Below are 24771 nucleotides of genomic sequence, written 5' to 3' on the forward strand. Positions count from 1 at the left end.
AACAATTGAGGCGGTAGCTGGAAAAAGGGCTCATAAGCGAAAGTCATGTTTCGAGAAAATAATGATTGAAAGATTTATTTGTGTGTCATTGCGATTTGGATGCACTTTTATCAAAATAACAATTTTCATACTGTTACAAAAATATTTCTATACAAGGTTTAGTTAAATAATACATTCCGACTTTAATAGTGTTAATAAAAGAATATATTTTATTGGAGCATTTTATAGGCCCTTTTTCCAGAGAACAAGTTTATTTTATCTAAATATTTTCAATATGATTATATTTTAGCAGAAATTTAATATCAGCATTGAACGGAGCACATTACAGAGGTTTACAAGTTCATAATCATTTTGGTAAAATTATATTTCTTACATATATCTCACAGTTACTTTATAAATTGTACCGAATACGTACGAATCAAGAATATCTACTGGGTACAGAATACATATTACAGGTTATTTAATATTAATCTAGGATGTATTCACACTCAGTGCAGTTTACACTTTAGTGCACATCCTGGATGGACTCACACTCACTTTGAGAATCATCTTCATTGATGTTTTCTCCCAATCCAACTGTGCTCCCTTCAATAATATTGTCAAGTCCACTGTTTGAAATATTTTAAATATGTTTTGTACTTCACATTCAGTTATTTCACCAATCTTTTCTTTGTAATAATCACAGAATAACCCAAAGAGAATCTTGATATTTAGGTTTGAGTTAGTAGACAATAATGGATCTTGCTATGTGGAATCGATTGTAGGTGTGACTGCAGTAAATCCCATTATATTGTTGTTCATTTTATATGGTCTGTTTTCACGAAAGTCCCTTTTTTCCTAAAATGTTTCACATTTTAATATTTTCCCTTGTATTGCTCTCAGTCTTTTGGCAGAAATTTTGAAGATTCCCAAAATCATTTGATGACACACTACTTCGACGCAGAGAATATGTCCATCTATTTTCACGACTTACTTTTGGATTTTAAGTTACATTTACGACTAATAGATTTTTTTTTATAACAAGCCTGCCGTGTAGCATCCTGCAGTAACTTTGTTTGCCCACTGTAAAATATTTCGAAGAGATCTTCCCGTTCAGCAGTGAACTTGGAGAAACATTCTTTCCGGCAGCAGAGGTAACGAATGCAAAAACGTACCTTCAACAATAGCACTTTTCAAAGTTACATACATAATATCATGTTGTTTATTCATTTTTCTGTCTTCTCGTTTTGAGTTCATTTTCATGTCCTGTCTCTTCTTGTTTCGTTTATGTTCATTTCTTTCCATTTTGAAACAATTCAGATCACACACAGATCACAACTGCTACACACAACACAATTATACTGCTTGCAGTGCCTGTCTCAAGCTGACTGTGTTAATGTTTGCTACATTCCACAACTACGCAAGAGTGCATGGGTTCATTCAATTAGCTACCCTGCCCTCTGTTTACAAGATAATGAAACGAAACTATGTAAGCAAGTAGATTTTAACACGGAAAATCGAATTAAATATTCTTCCGAAAAAGGGCCTATAGACCCACGGGCACCTTCTCCGGCTACCGCCTCAATTGTTTGTATACATCTGAAATTTGTTTATTGGAATATGTAGCTAATTGGCTATGTATGCAATGGAGGGGGAAAGGATCTAGCCACCCTACCCCATTATCTCCTGGCCTAGTTGTCTCATAAATGTTGCCATGCTGGTATCACTTGTGAGGTTCAGACCTGTCTTCGGACATTTGACTAAACAACAGTAATCTATAAATTACTATAATATAAAAGTATCGGTATAAACTACTATAATATAAAAGTATCGTAAAATAAATATTTTAAGATACTTACAAGTTTTCATACTGAGCAAATGTGCTGGGATCTTATGTTCATATGAAACCTGGCAGTCCCAACTATTGAATTCCAACTATTGAATACAAAAATATTTTCTCTTAAAAATATTCAGGTGATGCATTTATTTAATTTAAAGTTAATACTGAAAGGAAAAACATAGAAACTAACAACTAGAAACTCAGTAATGAAGTAATTGTATAGGTAAATATAAATTCAAAAAGTTATATTTTATGTAAAAACAGTTTGAAATGTAGAAGAAATTTATTTTTTATTCAGCCGTTTATTCACTATCTGATGTCAAACAAGATTAAATAACCTAGTTTTTTTTGTAATAAAAGTAATTTTTTATCGATAACAAATTTTCGTAGTTCATTGTTCAATTTCTGTCGAAGACTGCTTTCTTCTAAATTGCAAAGCTCGCGAATAAAAGAATTTACTATGACAATCACCATAATTATATTGAAATGCTGATATATAAATTCTCATATATTTTTCAACTGCTGCAACTGTTGTGATCTTCATATGTTACCAGAGAAATTACAGATATTTGCAGGACAGTTCAACCATCCGGAAGAGACAACACTTTGTTCATAATGTTTGTAATGGTATTCACTTGTAGTTCATCTCAGATAACCACAGATTTAATAGTTAGTCTCCAATTATATTGTCAACTTCTTACATTATAAAACTGCGTAAGAAGATGGACAATATTCTTTATTATAATATTTACAATTTAAGAGTCTTTGTACGAAAAGGTAGGGGAACCTTTTTCATTAGAAAATAATGAAGTTGTTACGTTTTAAGAAAGAATAACAATCTTTCATTATTTTGTACTGTAGAATTCAAACTCGTGAATAATTACTAATAATTTGAATAATTTCAAGGGAAAAATTGTTCCGGGGCCGGGTATCGATCCCGGGACCTCTGTTTGAACGTACCAGCGCTCTACCACTGAGCTACCTTTCAAATACAACGGTAGCTCAGTGGTAGAGCGCTGGTACGTTCAACCAGAGGTCCCTGGATCGATACCTGGCCCCGGAACAATTTTTTCCCTTGAAATTATTTAAATCTGCTTTACAGGGAGCTTCACCTGAAAGACTAGATTTACTAATAATTTATTATGACGTCGTCATTCTTATTTTTAATGTAAAATATTTTATAACATTAAGAAGTTGATTATATAATTGAACATCTTCATATTCAAGTAAAATTCCATGTCTTCTATTTTAGAATGCACAACCTATAATTCCTATGTCCATTATTATGTAGTGTAGCAACCTAAAGATTAGACAAATCATAACTACTGTTGCACACTTTGTAAGACCTATATAACACAAAGTCTTCCAAAAGAAAATTAAAGAAATTTTTCCCAAAATTGTTCAACATGATTAAATATGTTTATTTTGTTAAAGTCTTCACTTTTAGTTTTCACGTTTACACAGTTAATGTTTGTTGTTTTAGTTTAACTATCACATGATTTCATTGTTATCAGATGAGTGTTGAAATTCATTGTCCCCCCCCCCAAGGTAAATGATCCCGTGAAATCCAAATATTGTGTGTGTATTTCTTTTCCATATGTCTCTCATTTGTTTGTATTTATTTTATTTTATTTCATTTTTTTTTCATATTACTGTATAAAATTAGTTATTTTTGTCGATATTATATTATATATATATATATATATATATATATATATATATATATAGTGGGCTATACAATAAAAGAGCTTTTACTATTTATTTATGGCTCTAAACTTCCCTTAAAATATGCCTTTCAAATACAGCTCTTTCTCACATTTTTACATATTTTTACCTATGATTATGTGTTTCTTAACAGTTGATTTATTGGTACCATATTTAAAGCTTTTCTTAAAGAATTTTGTATAAAATAATTGAAGACCTCCTTCGAAAAAAGGTGTAACATCAAATTTATGAAATATGTGATTTCGGTGGAAAAAGTAATTTTGAAGGATTCATTTATAACAATAAATTAAATATGTCCCTGAAATTATTTTCTTTCCTCCTGGAACGTGCATTATAGATTTGTTGTTACACCCTTATTCGAGGGAAGTCTTCAATTATTAGATATTGGTATAGTAACTAAAAAACTGAAAGTTATTCCAACTACTTAGCTAGCTAGATATGCCAGAAATATTTACTCTTTTTCTAGTGATTCCACAATTAATTCTCAAATATGGTACCAGTAGACCTACCAGTATTGAAAATGAAATAAAAATTATCAGCAATTATGGATGATATGATATATGATATATTTCATCACAGCACTTCTTTACATGTAATGATGTACCTCACATTTCTCTGTATCTGGTGTCACCATTGACACATTATTAGCAGTACACGTCTACACAAATATTCCAATTTACACTATGTACCTTTTTAATCCTCGGTCTAATCTCCCCTTCAATATTTCTCCTACATTTCATTTGCTATTCTCTATTTGTTCATTAGTCCTAATATATATAATATTATATACCGGTACTACTTTCCTCTCTCTAACTAATATTCACTAAAATCTCAATTTCACTTGTTTCTATAAATTATCATATTGTATTATTTGTCCTATTTGTTCTTTGACCTTTTCTCCTATCTTCCTCTTATATTCATTTACTGTTCCAATGTTCAAATGCTAGTACTAATTTTATGCTGTCACTTGTTCACGTCTCTTAACCCTTTTTCACTATTATTTTCACCCTTTCCTATTTGCGCTCACTTTCACTTTCTCACTATTCCACTTACACCTAATTCTTTCTCACTATTCTCACTTCCTATAAATACTTATATTTTATCTCTACATATCTGATTATACACTTCCTCTCTCTCCTATAGACTTACTTCTCGATCTTTCACAGCTCCACTTTACTTACAATTTTTGATCACATCCCCACATTTTTTAATCACATCTAATATTATGGATGATAATTATAGACAAGTTGCTTTTCTCACCAAACAACATATTTTATAAGCAACGTCTCATACTTTTCACTCATTCAGTATAATTATTTAAGAAAAATTCAAGTGAATACTACTACGAGTACTTGATATTAGTAAACACATACATTACATTTTTTTTTTTTTTATTTATACTCTCAACGAATATTTGAAAACAATCTTACAGAATTTAAAGGGATACCTAAGTAATTTGTCTGCCTTCGGGTAGGCACAGTGATAGTTAAATTGCAGAGATGTTTATTAAACTAGGCTACATTCTCGTGAAAAGTGTTCATGCTGAAATTCCTAACAAACATGAAGTTCAACGACTACAGTTAATAATTTGTATAATTTTATCTTATTAGAGTCGACGGCAATTCGGAAGGCGGTAGTCTGCTAGCATTTGCGTCGAGAGAGACAGATAGAGAGAGCAAGGCAGTGTACAACATTGTCACATCTTACTGCAATACAAATAGCGCAGGAGAGAATTTAAATTATCAAAAGACAATAATGACCTTAGCCGTTGATTACTGTAAGCATGACATCAAACAAACCCTCTTTCCTTCACTAACAATATTCTTTGCACGGTTCTCAATCCCACACCACATGCTTCTGCAGTTGTTTCTTACGCTTTGGCAACATTGCAGCCAGCATCAAGATGGCCGGCAGCGTTCTGCTCGTCAACATTTTTAAAATAATTATACACTTTAAACACTATTTTCCTCGCCTGCCTGTGCAATACTTGTCTTTTTACAATCTTTTTTTTCCATTTATTTATCTTACACACACATAGTAAAGTCAGTTTTACTTATTCAATATATTGAAACACTCACACGTGAACAAACGAACTCGGAAAGTACTAGTTACAGACTGATTCCGATTGGTTCTACTGTATAAGCTTGTGACGTCACATGCCAGAAATGCTAGGGAGCATATAGCAGCTGACCGCCTTCCGAAATGCCGCCTAGTGTGGTGTTAGAATGTTCTCAAGAATGAATACTTCAGATTATAAGTTCGTTGTTATTTATATTGTATTTTATTTAGTACTAATTACCAGTACTAAATATTTTATTTCAATGTTGACTGCTTAATATTGTTAGGCAACTTCGACACGCATCGTAGGTGGCATCTGGTGGTTCTTCACACTTATCATCATCTCGTCATACACAGCCAATCTTGCTGCATTCCTAACAGTTGAGAGAATGATCACGCCCATCGAGAATGCAGAAGACTTGGCAGGTCAAACTGAAATAGCATATGGGACACTTGATAGTGGATCTACTATGACTTTCTTTAGGGTAAGATGAACAAATAACTAAAAGTTACCTACCTTGCCTATGTTTTGCTCTCCAAATACCACTTACAAAGAATTCAAAATACTGATGTTGCCACTGCGAGAAATCTAGTTAAATAATTGGCCAGTTGTGCACCAAGATTGAGTGATTAAATGTAATATTGTGATTACAGGATTCGATGATAGAGACATATAAGAAGATGTGGCGATTCATGGAGAACAAGAAGCCCTCTGTGTTTGTCTCCACATATGAGGAAGGAATTCAGAGAGTTCTAGAAGGAAACTATGCGTTCCTCATGGAGTCGACAATGCTGGATTACATTGTACAACGGGATTGCAACCTCACGCAAATTGGTGGACTTCTGGATTCAAAGGGCTATGGCATTGCTACTCCCATGGGTAAGTCAACAAACTAAAACAACATTCATACTTTTGGATCATATCAGCACAGAGAGATCAAACTGAACTATTACACAATTACCATTACCAGTATGAAATCCAGTTTCATTTCACTATTTCTTTGTAATCCTCTCATTCCATTCTTCTTGAAAGGGTATCATAGAGCGTATTCCGAATCTCAGCGCTGAGGAATCTGATGGCATCACGGTGTTCCGAATTTCACCGATGGCGTGACTGATGCTCCACTGGTGCCATCAGCTTGCAGAGGTGGTGGCAGTCTCCATCAGCCGCCATCAGTGAATCTGATTGTTCTTGTATAGGGCGGGAATTAGCAGACGAATAACATAGTGCACTGTTGTGTCATGGCGATGTGTTCTGCTATATTGTTTGTAATGAGCACAACATAAAAACAATATGTTAATGGCTTATGAGCGAACATGTCAACGGACCAGTTATTACTACCGGTTCAAGAAATAAATTGTTTATGCTCTCTTTTCTTTAAACGAGATGGCAGTAAGGAAATTTCGCAAAATTTTGCTAGCATAGCACAGACAACAACTTGTACAGTCGCCATGACAACCATCAATCCTTCCAGCAGTTTTGTTCCTATTTCGCTGCAGCGTGACGTCATTGTTGTCCACCAGTCTGGTGAGATTCGGAATACGCTGATACCTACCTTTGGTTTAAACCTGACAGAGAATACATTTTCGGGCAAGAAAATTTATAGTATGACTTCCTTCGAGAAGGAACCAGAAGTGTTGTTGTTGTTTTCTAATGCCAAGCATTTGACAATAAAGTCATTTGACCTCTTGCACTCCAATATTTTTCAAAGATATTATCATGGTCAGCCACTGAAGCACAGATTTTGAGGTGTTCCGAATCCATTTCTTGGTTTGAGTTGCACAATGGGCAGTTAGGGGACTGATATATTCCAATTCTGCTTTAAACAATGTTGTCAGAGTCAAAGAAAAAAGGTGAGGAAAAGATCGTCGCGCACCTTATTAAGAGTTAATGTGCTAGCAAACTTACAATGATGACCTATCAATTGTCCACATATGCTTACTATTCCTAATATTTGAGTGTACATGTCTCTGGTATGTGACCAATATCTGTCAGTGAATGTAGAAACAAAGAGAACATTTGTGCTGTACTAAATTAGTATTGCAAATGCTGTGATTTCACGGTCCTGTGTGTGTCTCAAAACCAGAGATTTAGGCCAGAAGCAATGTTATATGCATTATTTTTTATTCAACATGGGGGGGGGGGGGGGGGAATGTTAGTGAAAGGCCAAAGAAAGGATGAGAAGCACCAAAGCAAAATACACATTCACAAATAGAAATAACACTTTTTTGTATTTTTATTTGAAGTTTATGGTATAAATGTAAAATTTAATGATAGAAAATTATTACAATGTAATATTAGTGTGATATTGTGGTATTATATATGTTTTCTTAATTTGTTATTTAGGAAATATGAAAACATACAATCTTATTACATGTTTTGCCGAGATATTTAATGTACAATATTTTTTTCATAAATAAGAGTAAAATATGAAATTTGTTAAGACTGGTACAATATTCTAACTACTGATCTAGCAACTCTAGCTGCGCAACAGTCATTCTCTTCTCTGCCATTCTCACATCCGCACTGTGTTTACTGAATATTGACTTGTGCACCGTTCGCTGAAAGTTAACTCTTGTAGACTCACTTTTTTACTACTGTTTGCACTTTTATTTTTCCAATTTTTGCTACGATAATCTTCACTATTTTCATTTTCTCGAGGCACACCAATAGATCATTCCTGGCACACTTTTGTGCCGTGATACACCAGTTGAAAAAGACTGTTCTAGAGGATTACGCCTAACATTTTTTATTCTCAGGCGTGTACTCTCTTGGACATACTCATTTGACTAATTTCCTGAGCCTTTTTCTCATATTCTTCAAATTCTCGAAAAGACAAAATAGATATATCGTCGGTTTCTCGATAAAAGTGACCAAGTCACATAGAAGGATTTCAAGCATTAGGAAAATTTAAGACATAATTTGATATTAAAAACTAATAATATAGCACATTTACTTTCAAAATAACTAATTACTAACGTCTAAAGAAGTACAGTTATTTTTGGATGGATCATTAAACCTTTAAATGCCTTTTCCCAACAATTTTACATTTTGGACTAGATCACTTCTACTAAGAAACCAACGATATGGTTATGTCTTGTGACCAGAACATAGTACGAAATGGAAATATAAAAATTGGAGATTTATTATTTGAAAAGGTGGAAAATTCATATATCTTGGAGCAACAGTAACAAATATAAATGATACTCAGGAGGAAATTAAACGCAGAAGTGTTTGTCATCCAGTCTGCTATCAAAAAACTGAAAGTTAGAATTTATAAAATAGTTATATTACTGGTTCTTCTGTATGGTTGTGAAACTTGGACTCTCACTTTGAGAGAGGAACAGAGGTTAATAATATTTGCGAATAAGGTGCTTAGGAAAATATTTGGATCTAAGAGGGATGAAGTTGCAGGAGAATGGAGAAAGTTACACAACGCAGAACTGCAAGCATTATATTCATTTGACATATTTAGAAACATTAAATCCAGACGTTTGAGATAGGCAGGGCATGTAGCACATATGGGCGAATCCAGAAATACATATAGAGTGTTAGTTGGAAGACCTGAGGGAAAAAGACTTTTGGGGAGGCCAAGACGTAGATAGGAGGATAATATCAAAATTGATTTGAGGGAGGTGGGATATGATACTAGGGACTGGATTAATCTGCACTGCATATGACCAATAATATGTTGTCTGAGTAACCAGCAGGGGTTGGCTCTTTAAGGTTACCGGTATATGTAGATATAAAAATTCAAAACTTATATTTTGTTTGGGCCAAGGTTATACCGAAAGGACTAAAGTTGCCCCATATGACGGAATGTCTCTTCGAATTATTTGGAGAGGAGGCCCCTATTAATTTTACTGGGGAGCGACGTCCATTACTCTATAAGTTGAAAATGGCAAAAAGTGCCTTGCCACCCCTCACCAAATCGGCGCCTATGGGTGTGAGCATCTCCCATCTTATTTAAAGTATTTTCTTTTCAATTCCGAGTCTTTATGATTGTAACTGCTGTTGTATGAGGTTCATTTCCATAAGTATTCACTTACTTACATTTATTAATTATTATTTAATTATAATTAGTGCTAACTATTGTGTTGTACGAGATAAAGATGGCTTCTGTATTTTAGTTGATAAAGATGACTACACTGTAACTGTGTTTATCAGAACAACTATTTCCAGCACGCAACTTGGAAGAAACAGACCAAGTTCGTGTCTTGAAATTTCACAATGTGTGTTTCTCCCCTCCCCTTCCCCCCCATTAACGGAAGAGGGGCCCAAGGAGAGGCTTGCACAAGAGTTTGAGGCTTGTTGTGGCTACCACTCCTGTTGTATGAATGATATTTGTTGCCGAAAAATTGTGCTCTTGTACAAATACAGCACGCTGCATTGTGAACTTAACCGATCTATGGTATTGATGATAATTATATGTGAATAAGTGATGGCGAAATGAGTGCGAGGTCGAAGGCTCAGAATTACCCAACAATTCTTCTGGTTGAAGGAAAACCTTTGAAGAAACTCCAACCAGGTAACTTGCCCCAACCTGTTAACTTTCGCCAACCAGGATTTGAACCCTGGCCTGCTCGTTTCACAGTCAGGCATGCCAACCATTACTCCACTGAGGTTACTCACAATGTGTTAAAACGAAGACGAAGTCATTTAATAGAAATTTTAATCCAGACTTAGGCCTATATGAAAAATTTCAGTGGTCGTATGGGTATGAAAAAGAAAATCTTTATTTTGTTTCCCATGTTCTTCACAAGGAACAAGGAAAAACGTGCAGGCTTTCTCGATAAATATATGAATTATTTTGTTTTTTTTTTTTTTTTTAAGTAGATTGCCGTATTATTCTGCTACATTCTTTTAAATATTTTCTCGTTTTGAGAATGTATTTTTTTACTTTTTCTATTTTAGTAGTTTATTTTATGACGCTTTATCAACATCTTAGGTTATTTAACGTCTGAATGCGATGAAGGTGATAATGTCGGTGAAATGAGTCCGGGGTCCAGCACCAAAAGTTATCCAGCATTTGCTCATATAGGATTGAGGGAAAACCCCGGAAATAACCTCAACCAGGTAACTTGCCCTGACAGGGAATTGAACCCGGGCCATCTGGTTTCGCGGTCCACAGGTGTGGAGAATGGTTTTTTATTTAACATAAATATTATTCTTGTAAAATTATGTTTTTACTTCCGAATGATCTATATTGTGTTATTCCCCTAACATATTTATGCAATAAAGGTATAATTCTGGCAGGATGGAACCTGTAATACAATTACTGATTTTATAAAAGTAAACCACTGAATTTTTCAATTACCAGCCGCCACTGGTAGCCAGAGTCTGAGAGTGGTTTGGCCCAGAGCTGAGTCGCTGTTTTGAAGTTTCTGTACAATTTATTCATCCGATATAACATTAATTTTTCTATGTTGTCTTCTCCAATCTGCATCATTACTGGACTATGGTTGTTTCAGGATCTCCTTGGCGTGACAAAATCTCGTTGGCCATCCTGGAGCTGCAGGAAAGGGGAGAGATTCAGATGTTGTATGATAAATGGTGGAAGAACCCAGGTGACACATGCACACGCAATGAGAAAGGAAAGGAAAGCAAGGCCAATGCGCTGGGCGTCGACAATATTGGCGGAGTCTTTGTGGTGCTGCTATGTGGATTAGCTGTTGCAGTCATTGTCGCCATCTTTGAATTCTGCTACAACTCCAAGCGCAACACTCAAGCCGAGATGGTGCGTATGATTCCCCATCATGATAGGATGGACTGAAAATTACTGGGTGATGAATGGGAGATTATCAATTTTGAAAATGAAGTAATTTTCTTACGAGAAAACAAATGTCCTACTTATTTACAGGCTTTTAAGGAACCTGGAGGTTCATTGCCGCCCTCACATAAGCCTGCCATTGGTCCCTATCCTGAGCAAGATTAATCCAGTCTCTATCATCATATCCCACCTCCCTCAAATCCATTTTAATATTATCTTCCCATCTACGTCTCAGCCTCCCCAAAGGTCTTTTTCCCTCCGGCCTCCCAACTAACACTCTATATGCATTTCTGGATTCGCCCATACGTGCTACATGCCCTGCCCATCTCAAATGTCTGATTTAATGTTTCTAATTATGCCAGGTGAAGAATACAATGCGTGCAGTTATGTGTTGCGTAACTTTCTCCAGTCTCCTGTAACTTCATCCCTCATAGCCCCAAATATTTTCCTAAGCACGTTATTCTGAAACACTCTTAACCTATGATAACAATTGTATAAGTGTCATAATGACATACTGGTAAGCATCTTTTATTATACACTGACTGACAAAAAAATCACGCACCAAGAAGGAGTTATGGGAATTGCATGAAACCTGATGTGGATGATCGTAAAATTGATGTATGTAAATAATTACAATATTAGAGCAAAATAATAATTTTATTGCTGAAAACTGACCACCTGAATTGAGGCTCTAGTACCCTGTTTGTCCACCTCTAGTTTGGATGCAAGCTGTAATACAGGCGGGTATGGAGGCATACAGATTTCGTATGGTATGGCATATCTGTCCATATTTGCTGTAACTGGTTCTCTATATCTTGTAAACTCCTAGGTCGCTGAAGTTGGCGTCCCAGGTGATCCCAGACATGTTCGATTGGTGACAACTCTGGCGATCATGCAGGCCATGGAAGTGTGAAAACGTTGCGGAGGCATTCCGTGACATCCTTGCTGTGTGCGGCCAAGCATTATCCTGCTGGAAAAGACCTCCTGGAAATCCTGCCATGAGTGGCAACACATGTGGCTGAAGGATGTCCTGCACATATTGCTGCGCTGTTATTGACCCTCGTATCATTACTAGGAGTGACCGACTGTCATACGTGATGACCCCCCCAGACCAGCACGCTAGCAGTGGCTGCGGTGTGTCGTGCCACAGGAAATGTAGGATTGAGGCGTGCACCACGAGGTCTCCAGACACGAAAACGACCGTCGTCAGAGCTCAAAGAGAACCTGGATTCGTCACTAAAGACAACCCGGTTCCAGTCTTCAGCAGTCCAGGTTTGTCACTCATGACACCACTGCAAACAGAGGCGACGGTGGATGGGTGTCAATGGCAGGACACGTAATGGGCGCCGTGAGACCAAATTTCCTTTAGCCTAGTGCCTGGAAATGGTTCGGGCAGACACAGGGGCCTGTAATGACGGGCTATCTGTCTCAGGATGGCAGGTGACGAAACAATTGAATCTGTTCGGGCTTGTCAGAGGATTCGACTATCTTCTCTTCTGGCAGTCAGTCGAGGGCATCCTGAGCCGTCACCATGTGTGCGTGCCCTCACGCATCCACTGATCCCAACACGTCCTAACAGTGTGGTCAGAACGGCGTAGGTGGCTGGTGTTTCGCCAATACGACCATCCAGCCTCGCGCATTCCAATAATGCGCCCCCCCTCAAACTCCGTTAACTGGGTGAAGTCTCTTCGATTGCGTCGTAGAGGCATGTCGAATGATAGACGACATTTATGCAACTGGAAACAACAGTCCACTACGTTCGAGTAGCCTGTGCAAGCCCTTTTATAGGCCACGAATAACAGCAGGTTCACGATCTCTGGTGGCAACACCATTCAACAAATTACGTTACCATGCTAATCATTTGACAATCTCTCTGAGGTGTAACTGTATGCCGAGGTTTGCAGCAAAATGACAACTCCTTCTTGGTGCGTGATTTTTTTTGTCAGTCAGTGTATAAAATTAAACAGAAGTTAAGATTTGTTAAAAACTGGATGGCTGTGAAAAAATTACGTTTCAAATACTTTATAATGATATTCATGAATATATTTTATTAGAATATAGTATAATAATAAATATACCGTAGCATAGTAGTAGTAGTGGTGGTGGTGGTGGTGGTGGTGGTGGTGGTGGTGGTGGTGGTGGTGGTGGCGGCGGCGGCGGCGGCGGCGGCGGCGGCAGCAGCAGCGGCAGCGGCAGCAGCAGCATACAAAGTTTAAAATACCGATAAAGTACATTGTAAACAATTTTAATAATGACCCCTCCCTCCTTGACAAAATCCTGCATATGCCACTGGATAGATATAATGGTACATTTTTTATTGGAGGGATTTTGTTATTTCAGAGGGCAGTGCCAGCACCACACCAGTCTCTGTGTGCCGAGATGACAGAAGAGCTGTGCTTTGCACTGCGATGCCGAGGCTCACGTCAGCGTCCAGCCCTTAAGAGACAGTGCTCAAAGTGCATTCCTGGCACAACGTACGTGCCTGCAGCTCTAGAACTGCCGCCACATCCCCCTACCAACGGACTTCGTTCACAGGTGAGATTGCAGTCTGCTTCTTCATAACATCACTATTTTCCATATGGTTATAGCATTCAATTCTGTGACTGATGGGAAATTCTGCACTATGACTGTATTCACAAGAGCTAGAGAGAGTGCGAGTAGGAAACTTCTGAACTATTAGCAAATATTCACACAAAGATGCAGACTAGGTACTGAAAGGAAGGTCAGTAAGTTTACACCATTTTTTCTCCCCACTTCAAGGTTTTGTAGTACCGGTGTCTCCTGTTCTGACTTATCTTGCCACCTCTTTTGTGAGCTACCGAAGTTTCTTCTCTCTTGTGGTTTGTACTTCAACATGTGCTTTGTATTCTTTCTTTTTCTGTTCTGTCTAGATATCAAATTCTATATAAACAGAGTAGCACATTTTTTCCCATGCTATTTCCTGGCAATGAACCTATCTCATTCGTTTACGTGATCCTTGCTTTCATGTTGACCTCAAAACTGAATGATAGCTTCATAGAAACAAAATACGATCATAAAAACTTTCTATTCCCTGAGAGAAAAATACCACAATGATTGTATATAAGAGTACACATGGCAGAAGAAAATAGAAGTGTTTTCAAACATCTGGAGGTAAAAACAAAAAGAAAATATTGAAAGTTTACTCCATGTTTATTAATTTCAACATTACTGATATTCATTCAACGTAAAAGTTAAATGACATTTAAATTGCAGAATACTTACCAGTGTCTCCTCTCTATAATTTCTCTGTATTGTATTGTATTTATTAACATTCCATGGTATTCGTACACTGCTTTACAGCTAGAATATGGAACAAGTCAAAAGAAAAAAAAAAATCTTGATTAGTATTATAAAGTCTTAATTTATAGTCACAGTCTAGTTGAAATATTATAGAGAAGAGGTTTACAATATAGTCTACTAGAGTCGACGGCAATTTGGAAGGCGGTTGTCTGCTAGCGTTTGCGTCGAGAGAGACAGATAGAGAGAGCAAAGCAGCGTACAACATTGCCACATCGTACTTCACGAGCACGTGCAATACAAATAGCGCAGGAGAGAATTTAAATTATCAAAAGGCAGTAATGACCTTAGCCATTGATTACAGTAAGCATGACACCAAACAAACCCTCTTTCCCTCGCTAACAATATTCTTTGCACGGTTCTCAATCCCACACCACATGCTTCTGCAGTCGTTTCTTGCATGTTGGCAACGTTGCTGCCAGCATCAAGATGGCCAGCAGCGTTCTGCTCGTCAACGTTTTTAAAATAAATATACACCTTAAACACTATTTCCGCGCCTGCTCGTGTAATACTTGTCTTTTTACAGTCTCTTCTTCCATTTATTTACCTTACATACACAGAGTAAATGTTAGTTTTACTTATTCAATGTATTGAAACACTCGCACGTGAACAAACGAACTCGGTAAGTGCTTATTATAGACTGATTCTGATTGGTTCTACTGTACAAGCTTGTGACGTCACATACCAGAAACGCTACAGTGCATATAGCAGCCAACCGCCTTCTGAACTGCCGTCTAGTCTAGTACAACACAAAGTTTTAGTATCAATTTCATGAAGCGTTGTTGAATGTCATGAATTCACCTACAGAATATAAGACATGAGAAATTAGGTACCGTACTTCTTTAATTTGGTCTTAAATAATCTTATGTTTTGAATTTCATTTTTTATATCCATAGGGAGGCTATTAAAAATTTTTACTGCCATATAACACACTTCCTTTTTGATAGCACGATAGACTTGCTGATGGAGTATGAAAGTCAATTTTTTGACGCGTATTTATGCTATGAACTGCTGAATTAGTTACAAAGTTTTCACTATTACGTACGAGGAAGATTATTAATGAAAAAATATACCTGTACTGACAAGTCATGGACATTATTTGTAATTTTTTAAAATAGTCCTACACGATTCCCCAGATTTGGAACCTACTATTATGACACTGACGAGCATTTCTGCCATGAAGAACTGCAATATTCGCGTATGACCGCTCTTCAACTTTACTTACATCCATTGAAAGTAGTCCATGTTGGGCTGCAGGATGTTCAACATGTTACCACAGGAAGCACAGGAAGTGTCACTAGACATATTCAAAGTCAAAGTGAAAACGTGGATTTTTAGGAACCCATTCTATTCTGTGCAAGAATATTTTGAGTTAGAAAATCAAGCTGTAGATATTTTTTAGGTTTCTTTCTCTGAATTTTATTATTATTTTGTAATATATTAGGAAATTCTCATAAATTGTTAAATTAATTCTTGTTTTATTGTTATATAAACGGAGCATATGAAATAGCTAATATTTGTGATCAGTGTGTTACAATTTTCATCTAGATATTAGCCTATTTTTGATAATCTTGACTCTCAATTGTAAACTCTAAGGAGTATTTGTGATCATTTTGTTTTATCTTTAGTGGTAATAGAATATTTTTCATTTTTGCATGATAATTTCACACGTGTAATTTGACAATGTCATTAGCTTTTGCTATAACGACAGCTAATAAATACTATACTATACTATACTATACTATACTATACTATACTAACGGTACTATATTTGGAGCACAGCCTCTAGCATACTAACTTCTGCGTGTGCTGTCAACTAGCCACCAATGCACACAGATGCAATCTGGCAGTGGCATGCCGTACAGTGTACAACAGATTTTCAAACGTATATATTGAACTAACCACATTTTCGGTTATTCTGAAGATATAACATAGCAGTGGCGTAGCGTCAATGTAAGCTAAAAAGCTCAGCTTCCCCATTTAATAATACTTTCATAACGAACCTGCAGTTTATGAACAAAATGATTTATTAATTTTAATACAATTTTTATTTATGTGTTAAATATTGTGATGCGGCAGCTCAGGATGATTTGTGATGCAGCAGTAAACATGAAGCCTGCACACACCAGCTTCCAATCCCCTCATTTTTCTGTGTAACCCACCCCGCAGATTTTCCATCTCTTTCTAACAAAACTACCCTAGTCGCAAGGCTCGCAAGAAGCTAGCTTTAACATTGAAAAGAATTTAGTTTCCGAGTTATCCCTTTCGTGAGTTGTGTTTAGTTGAAGTATTTGTGTGCATTGTGGCTGATATAATAAATAATGAGTGAAATAACTGTTGCTGACACTAATTTACTTGAATTTTTAGGACAATTCCATTATCAAGACTGACTTATAAACAAAAGTGTGATTTAAAAAACAAACGACCGACTCCCTTGCTGTCAATGAAGGACACAACCAAGACAGACGCATACTTACATAATTACTAACTGTATTTATTGACCGTTAATATTGTGATTTCTCTAAATATGACAGAGAGTGAGCTAGTGTTAAATTATATCTATATGTGTCTATTTGTTAGAGATATGTGTAAACCATGAAATCATAATTTACTACGTACCATTTGAGGTGATGTCTTATTGGTGTTACTTACGAGGTTCCAACCAATCTTCGGACTGCTGACTTGACATGACTACTATTTACTTTAAGACTATATTTTTCCATTACGTTATTTTATATGTACATGGAAGACAATTTGAATTAGCTTCCCCTGCTCAAAATTTCATGCTATGCCACTGTAACATAGTTCTCATAACTTTTAAGTAACTCTCGTATGCTCTTAAATATGTAAAATAAAATAAAATACAATATAATTACTGGCAAAAATATGAAAAAATGCACTATATGCAAAATAAACCTGACGTTATTTGAAACTATATAACATCATAGGCAAAGATATACAAAGTTTTTATATGTATGCAGAAGGCAGAAAATAGGACAGATTGAAGAATGCTGGGTTTGCAGTGAATGACCTGCCATTTGGCAGAACATTATGTATGTATGTATGTATGTATGCAGTGGTGATATTCAGCCAGTTCGCACTAGTTCGGACGAACCGGTTGTTAAATTATTTCTAGGTACCGGTAATATTTGTAATTACACCCAAAGATAATAAGACTGATAAAAATGACAATGTTGGAAACTAGAGCACAAGTCAAAGTCTTTGGTGGCATATCAGGAGCCTTCGTTGTTAACAATGGGTTGAAACAAGGGGATGGATTGGCACCAATGATATTTAATATTACGCTAGATTGGGTGATAAGGCAAACAGATATAGATATTAATAATACATTGATGTATAAGAGTGTACAATCAGTTGGGTATGCAGATGATTTGGACATCATGGGTAGATCAAAAGCCAAAGTAGAAGAGATACTTAAAGACCTTGAAAAGCAGCAGGAAAAATAGGATTGAACATTAATAACAGCAAGACAAAGTGGATGATACAGTCCAGAAACACTCTAATATCCAATCAACAGATAGGTTCAGAAAGCTTTGAAACCACGAAGGATTTTAAATATCTTGGGCCAGTAACAACCAATGATAAAAAAGAATGGACAGATACACAAACACGCACGACAAAGGGAAATCAAACATACTTTGCATTATTGGATATCCTGAAATCAAGATTTGCACATAAGAAACTAAATTTCGAATCTATAAGACAGTGATTAGAACGGTACTCTGTTATGGATGTGGAACATGGGTAATGAATAATAAGATAGAATCAGCCTTAGGTGCATTTGAAAGAAAGATATTGAGGCGGATAGTTGGACCAGTTAATAAAAATGGACAATGGAGGATAAGGTATAACCAGGAAGTAATGGAACAATATCGAGATATGGATGTAATGACACACATCAAACTCCGAAGACTGGAATGGGCTGGGCATATCAATAGAATGGAGAACCAGAGGATACCTAGGAAAGTAATGGAGGGAAGGATATATGGTAGAAGACCGATAGGCAGACCAAAGGATAGATGGGCCAATGCAGTGAGAGAGGATGCTAGACAAGTTTTGGGAGTAATGGCATGGAAGAGAACATCACTGGACAGATCTGATTGGAAGAGGAGAATAGAGGAGGTCAAGGCCCGATTTGGGCTATAGTACCACAGCAGAAGAAGAATATTTGTAATTACCATGAACATATATCGTATCGTATATGTTTAACTTACACTGGTGGCCATAATTCTGGAAACGTTTTGTTTTTGTACTGAATTATTAAAACATCTGCATCGATTCACAGATTTGTACAATTCAAAATGTTACTCGTGACTGATTCGTTAATTATGGGGTTATAATAAAGGTATTATATTAAATCCTGAATATTTTAACAATAAATAATCATTACTATGTGGGAAATTATGTTCTTGTCTTTAAGATCTAAATATTAATTTCAGATTTCATTATAATTTCCCATTATTTACTGCAATAAAAACTAGTCCAGTGTTGATTTTAAGATTATTGTTGATCGGTAGAAGCATTGTTGAGCAATGTAAGCATAAAATGTGGACATTATTAGTGTGTTTCTACCAGTTGTCTGACTTAAGATTTCGTTAGGTGAACACCTGATTGCTTTACAACAAACTTTATTGATCATTTTAACACAATGGATGCATGAAAGGACTGAACAGCTTCTAGGGTAGCCACACTTCGAGAAGAAGGCTACACAATCAAGGAAATTGCAAGAAAACTTGGTAATGGTGCTACAGTGTCTGGCGTCCAGAAGGTATGGCAGAAGTACAAATCCACAAAATCTCGTAAAACAACACTTAGGACTAGTAGAAAACCTAAAGTAAGTCCAAGAGATGTGAGGCAGATTTGTCGATTAGCACTGAAAGATCGAAGGAAGTCTTCTAAAGAGATACAATAATCTTAAACTCGACAATGGACTAGTTTTTATTACAGTAAATAATGGGAAATTATAATGAAATCTGAAATTAATATTTAGATCTTAAACGACAAGAACATAATTTCCACTTGGTAATTATTTATTATTAAAATATTTAGGATTTAATATAATACCTTTATTATAACCCCATAATTAACGGGTCAGTCACGAATAACATTTTCAATTGTATAAATCTGTGAATCAATACAAATGTTATAATAATTCAGTACAAAACAAAAAGTTTCCAGAATTATGGCCACTAGTGTAGGTACACCTGAGAGAACTGGTTGTTAAACATCTTGAATATCACCACTATATGTATGCAATTTAATAAACATATAAGGAGGTCCGTTCCAAACCGTACTAAGTCCACCCACGCACAAAATTGAGTTTTATATGATTTCGTATAGTTCTGAATATGCTCTATCATGCTGTGAAGTCTGTTTGGGTCTAACTGTGTTAAATCCCCTTGAAAAGAATGCATGAAACTGGGTGTTCGTGGCAAACCGTATTATGTCCACATTTTGTCCACGTCAAACCATATTCTGCCCAAAACCAATGAATATTTTTCATTGTAAGGTTGCGTGTCAAGTTTCCTACACTGAGAAAAACTAGTGCCAAATTACAGTATTGACTTATTGTCGACCTTTGTATCAGTTCAGTGCCATTGCAGTGCATTTGTGCATGTGATATCCGTGAAAATGGAATGAGAAGTGCCTATAGGTGAGAATAGCAGAGGAAGCAGGAAAAGAGTGAAGAAAAAAAGAGCAAGAAAGTGAACTTCGGTATAATATTTTTACTATATTTTCTAATAATAATTAATAGGTATTTAGGAGACTTATTCTCATTAAAAAACTGTTTTCTACAATAATCGTGTAGGCTAATGTGCAATACGGTATTCTTGTTTCAATCCGCAGAAACATTGATAAGGATCCTGATTTAACACTGTTCCAACCAACATAGGGAAGCTCAATTCCATTGTTGTCCATTTCCCGAACATGATATACACAGGGTCAAGGAAAGGGCTTTCTCAACAAAAAAGGAAGCTGATCAAGACCGTTAGTATTAATGAACATTGTACCTTTGTGATTCAATATTACATAGGAGTAAATCAAGAAGTGTTACCTACTACTTCACAATTACTTTGACTGAATTTTTATAAATATTGAGAAAGAAATTTTTTTTCTTTTTTTATTTTTTTTTTATATTTCAGTAAGTTATTTTACGACGCTTTATCAACATCTTAGGTTATTTAGCGTCTGAATGAGATGAAGGTGATAATGCCGGTGAAATGAGTCTGGGGTCTAGCACCGAAAGTTACCCAGCATTTGCTCATATTGGGTTGAGGGAAAACCCCGGAAAAAAACTCGACCAGGTAACTTGCCCCAACCGGGATTCGAATCCGGCCAGACGCGCTAACCATTATTCCACAGGTGTGGTCTTTTTTTTATATTCACGTCAAACCATATTATGTCCTTGATATTTTCTGAATTTCAGAACAGTCTGATGTAAAAGTGATTTCAAATATAATTGATTCTATAAATTAAGTTCTTCCAATAATTAATAATTTTAGTATTTTAATACCTCCATTATTTGGCACATAAACAGTTTTTCTTCTCTCCTGAAAAAAATCAAATCAGTGGACTTAATACGGTTTGGAACAGACCTCCTCATATGCATTTGTATACATTTTCGAAATTTAGTAATGAACAATGCGAACCTCAGTAATTAGCATACACGTCAAACACGAAGTTCGCGTCATACACTATAATTGGCTGCTGCTTCAAACTCAACAGCATAATTTATATCAGGATGGGGTATCGCGTACCACGTTTATATATCATAACTTTGTAGATAGTTGGAATATCAACTTTTAGTATGGTACCAAAAATTCCAAGGTCAATAATTAGTTAAGTACCGGTAGCAGTATGTGATTTAAAATGTAAAATTTGTTCTTTGGGAGTATTTTATTTTGCTGTTTAGCTCTGAAGGTGCTTACTTTGAAAGGCCATAGCTTTAATTTTAGTACCTCATTCGTTTAAATTGTGCTATTGTGCTGAAATTATCTCTCATTTAAAATCATTCTTCGAAACGTCTAAAATAATGACGTCATTTCCTATTGCTGGTATTATAAATAAAGTTATTTTCAGAGGGGAAGTCTTGGAGTTCCAATAGAACTTCCACCACACCTTCAGCATCATCTCCACCCCCCAGTAGTACATCCGGATTATGATGCCACCTAGCAGTCAACATCTGAACTGACAGACCAGCCAGCCATGTCATCAGCCACTGAGCTGTCAGTGTCCAGGCAATCAAGTCAACCGACTGAACTCTAAGCACGGCAGTCAGTACCTGATATGTGGAGCTCGAAACTCCTGCTTAATATGTTCAGAGAACTGAAGACACAAGTGATGCTCAATTACTGAACAAGTGACTACATATTTTAAAGCAATAGACTGCTGCTTCCGCAGCAATGGCTCTGAAGGTAAAGCTGGAATAGTCACAGAGGATACACAACAAATCATAATTTTAGATATTTACAATTAAAATACATATATAAGAGTTTAAGATCCATGAAACTTGAAACTTTCCTCTATTCACGTTATGAATTAACTTAAAAGCTATAAAGTCAGGTGAACAAAGTGTTGTGTACATAGAAGATTGAATAAATATTGTTACTAGAGAAATGGTTCAGAAATTTAAATTTGTTTAAATATGTTCTGAGCACAGATGCGGAGAATTTTAAGTGAGGTTAATGAGCAATATTTGATGATATGTGTGTCTGTAAAGCGAAATTTGGTTTATTTGTTAGAGACCAGTATATATTTCACTATTGTGATGTTATAGACAGGGTTGAAATATCGTCATTAAGCTATGAGGCTGTAAAAATATCGACACATTACATTTAAACTGATATCCCAAAGTAGACTCTCAAACCGATTTCATTAAGGTACGATACCAATATGCAAATGTCAACACAGATTGACTGTAGCTGTGAATATAAAAATCTTTAGAATCGGATAGATACACAAGAAACACCAGAACTTGAGAAGATCAATGATGAAGAGACGTTTACCTCAATCTGACTATAGTGTCAATTTTATAGTTGTGAAGAAATTCCTGCTTAAGACACAACAGAGGATGAAGAAGTGATAAGGTGAAAGTGAGTGAAATTTCTTTTTACTAGATCTCGACAGATGTACATGTCATTCAACAACAGTGTGACTGTCATTAGAAAGGTTAAATCTATAGATATAACGTAACAACATTGAAACATACGTCACATATATCATTAATAACGGCAAGAATTCTTTTTGAAGAAGAAATAAAAGTAACACACTTTGAAATTGTGATATGATAATTTGATTATGGTTATGAATACCTAGCAGACTTCTATGGATTGAAGATGAAATATTCTTCAAAATATGAAGTTATTTTTGTTACGGGATCAACTGACTATTATTTTATCATGTGATAAAAATGATGCTATTGTTTTATGTAAATTACATTTCATCATAAAGACATATTTAAGACATTTATAGTTTTACCACGTGAAGGTAAGACCTGGAATTGGAGGCAGAAAGTTTTAACTTCACAAAATGTGAGAAGTGATGAAAGTTGTGATTGATGACGTGGTATGATAGCCGAGGTCCTTGGTCTAAGATTGCAGAGTTTTCTCCGTCCTTTACTCTGCAGTTTTGAACCATTGACCTGAGCTCAAATATATGAAATGAATGATTCATAGGTTTGGATATTTGGAGTTGTTTCATGTGAGAGAAACATTTTATGCTATGATACAATTTAGATACTACATAGAGCTATTTTAGTAATTTCCCTAAAAAGAAGGGAAATTTATTTATGTGTTGATAATTTAAATTTTAAAATTGAATAAATGGATAAATATTTTGTGAACAACTCTAATAAACAATGTTCATGATGTGTTCTAAACCTTGTCATGGATGAAGGAAGACCTCTCTGACTTGCTAATTATTGTTCTAACAAGGGATTGATATTAGTGTCACTGTATATATAAAAAGAAACTCGTGTTTCCCCAGATATAAATTTGTACATCAGTTGTTGAACATACACACACAATCAAGGGGAATCTATAGCAATATCTTGCCTTGTGTAGCTGCTTTATTTTTGTGCCAATTTATGTAACTCAAAAGGGTAGCAAAGCATAAGCATTAAACTGTATTATTTTTCAATGTTGGTATATGTATATATATGTGTGTGTGTGTATCAGTTCATTTTGTTTGATCTCAATATGACACTTTATTTGCTGGGATAAATATTTTTTCTTTGATTTTTGATGTCTTGTAAATCAATGGGCTCGAATATGTGAAGTGTTGCTGCTGCAGCTGGTTAAATAAAGGCTTTCTCTGTGATCTGAAACAGTGTTTGTGATTTTTATTCATCAAGTTCTCGGATGAGTACAAAATATAACTTAATGACAGAAAAATTGGAAAGATCTCCTAATTGTATGGAAAAATAAAAATTGCTGTACCAAAGATAGATTCCATACCTCAACAGATTGCAGAGATGGGGACAACCAAGACAGAACATCTTTTTCAGATTATATGTAACAGGTCACACGGCCTAACACGGAACTGTTCATGATGGTGGTGGTGGTGTTGTTGGTGGCAGTGGAGGTGTTGGCAATAACGATAACTGAATTATATGGACAGCTTATACTAGCAGCATTAATATGAATGTGAAATGTTGCGGAGCTGACATCTACCAGAGAGGTATGGTATTACGACCACAAATACAAATTAACATAGTGGGAATCGAACCATCTTACGGGCCAGCAAGACTTGTGTCTAGCACAGTCTTGTATGGTACATAAATGTTATTCAGCATTAAAAAATGTACCATAACGATCTGCACTTTAGAAATTGATATCAGAACAGAAGAGTGGTCCTCAAAATATTGCAAAATTGAGCATCAGAAAATGTTCCAGATTCTCCTTCGATATCAGTCATGTATAGATGAGGGATGACACCATTTCTAACAACTACTATAAAGGTAAGTGATCTTTTTTTGCTATTTTTTTTTCCCCCACACAATGCCGAAAATGATTTCGATAGACACTCTCTGCTCAGAAATAAAAACACGTAGTAGATTAG

At 35.7% G+C, this 24771-nt stretch overlaps 1 protein-coding gene across 2 annotated transcripts in view; it reads left to right on the forward strand.

The window, feature by feature from the left end:
* LOC138698379 (glutamate receptor ionotropic, kainate 2-like) overlaps positions 1-24037 on the forward strand; it is a 1224444-nt gene extending 1200407 nt beyond the window's left edge. For both annotated transcript variants that reach the window (XM_069824251.1, XM_069824250.1), the window contains exons 13-17: positions 5890-6087; positions 6257-6482; positions 11075-11340; positions 13714-13908; positions 21793-24037. In XM_069824251.1, the coding sequence (XP_069680352.1) occupies positions 5890-6087; positions 6257-6482; positions 11075-11340; positions 13714-13908; positions 21793-21885 (978 nt within the window). In that variant the 3' untranslated portion in view covers positions 21886-24037. The remainder of the gene's footprint in view (positions 1-5889; positions 6088-6256; positions 6483-11074; positions 11341-13713; positions 13909-21792) is intronic.
* Positions 24038-24771: the final 734 nt, after the last annotated feature.

The sequence above is a fragment of the Periplaneta americana genome, chromosome 4 (genome assembly GCF_040183065.1).
Source record: "Periplaneta americana isolate PAMFEO1 chromosome 4, P.americana_PAMFEO1_priV1, whole genome shotgun sequence".
NCBI classification, from domain to species: domain Eukaryota; kingdom Metazoa; phylum Arthropoda; class Insecta; order Blattodea; family Blattidae; genus Periplaneta; species Periplaneta americana.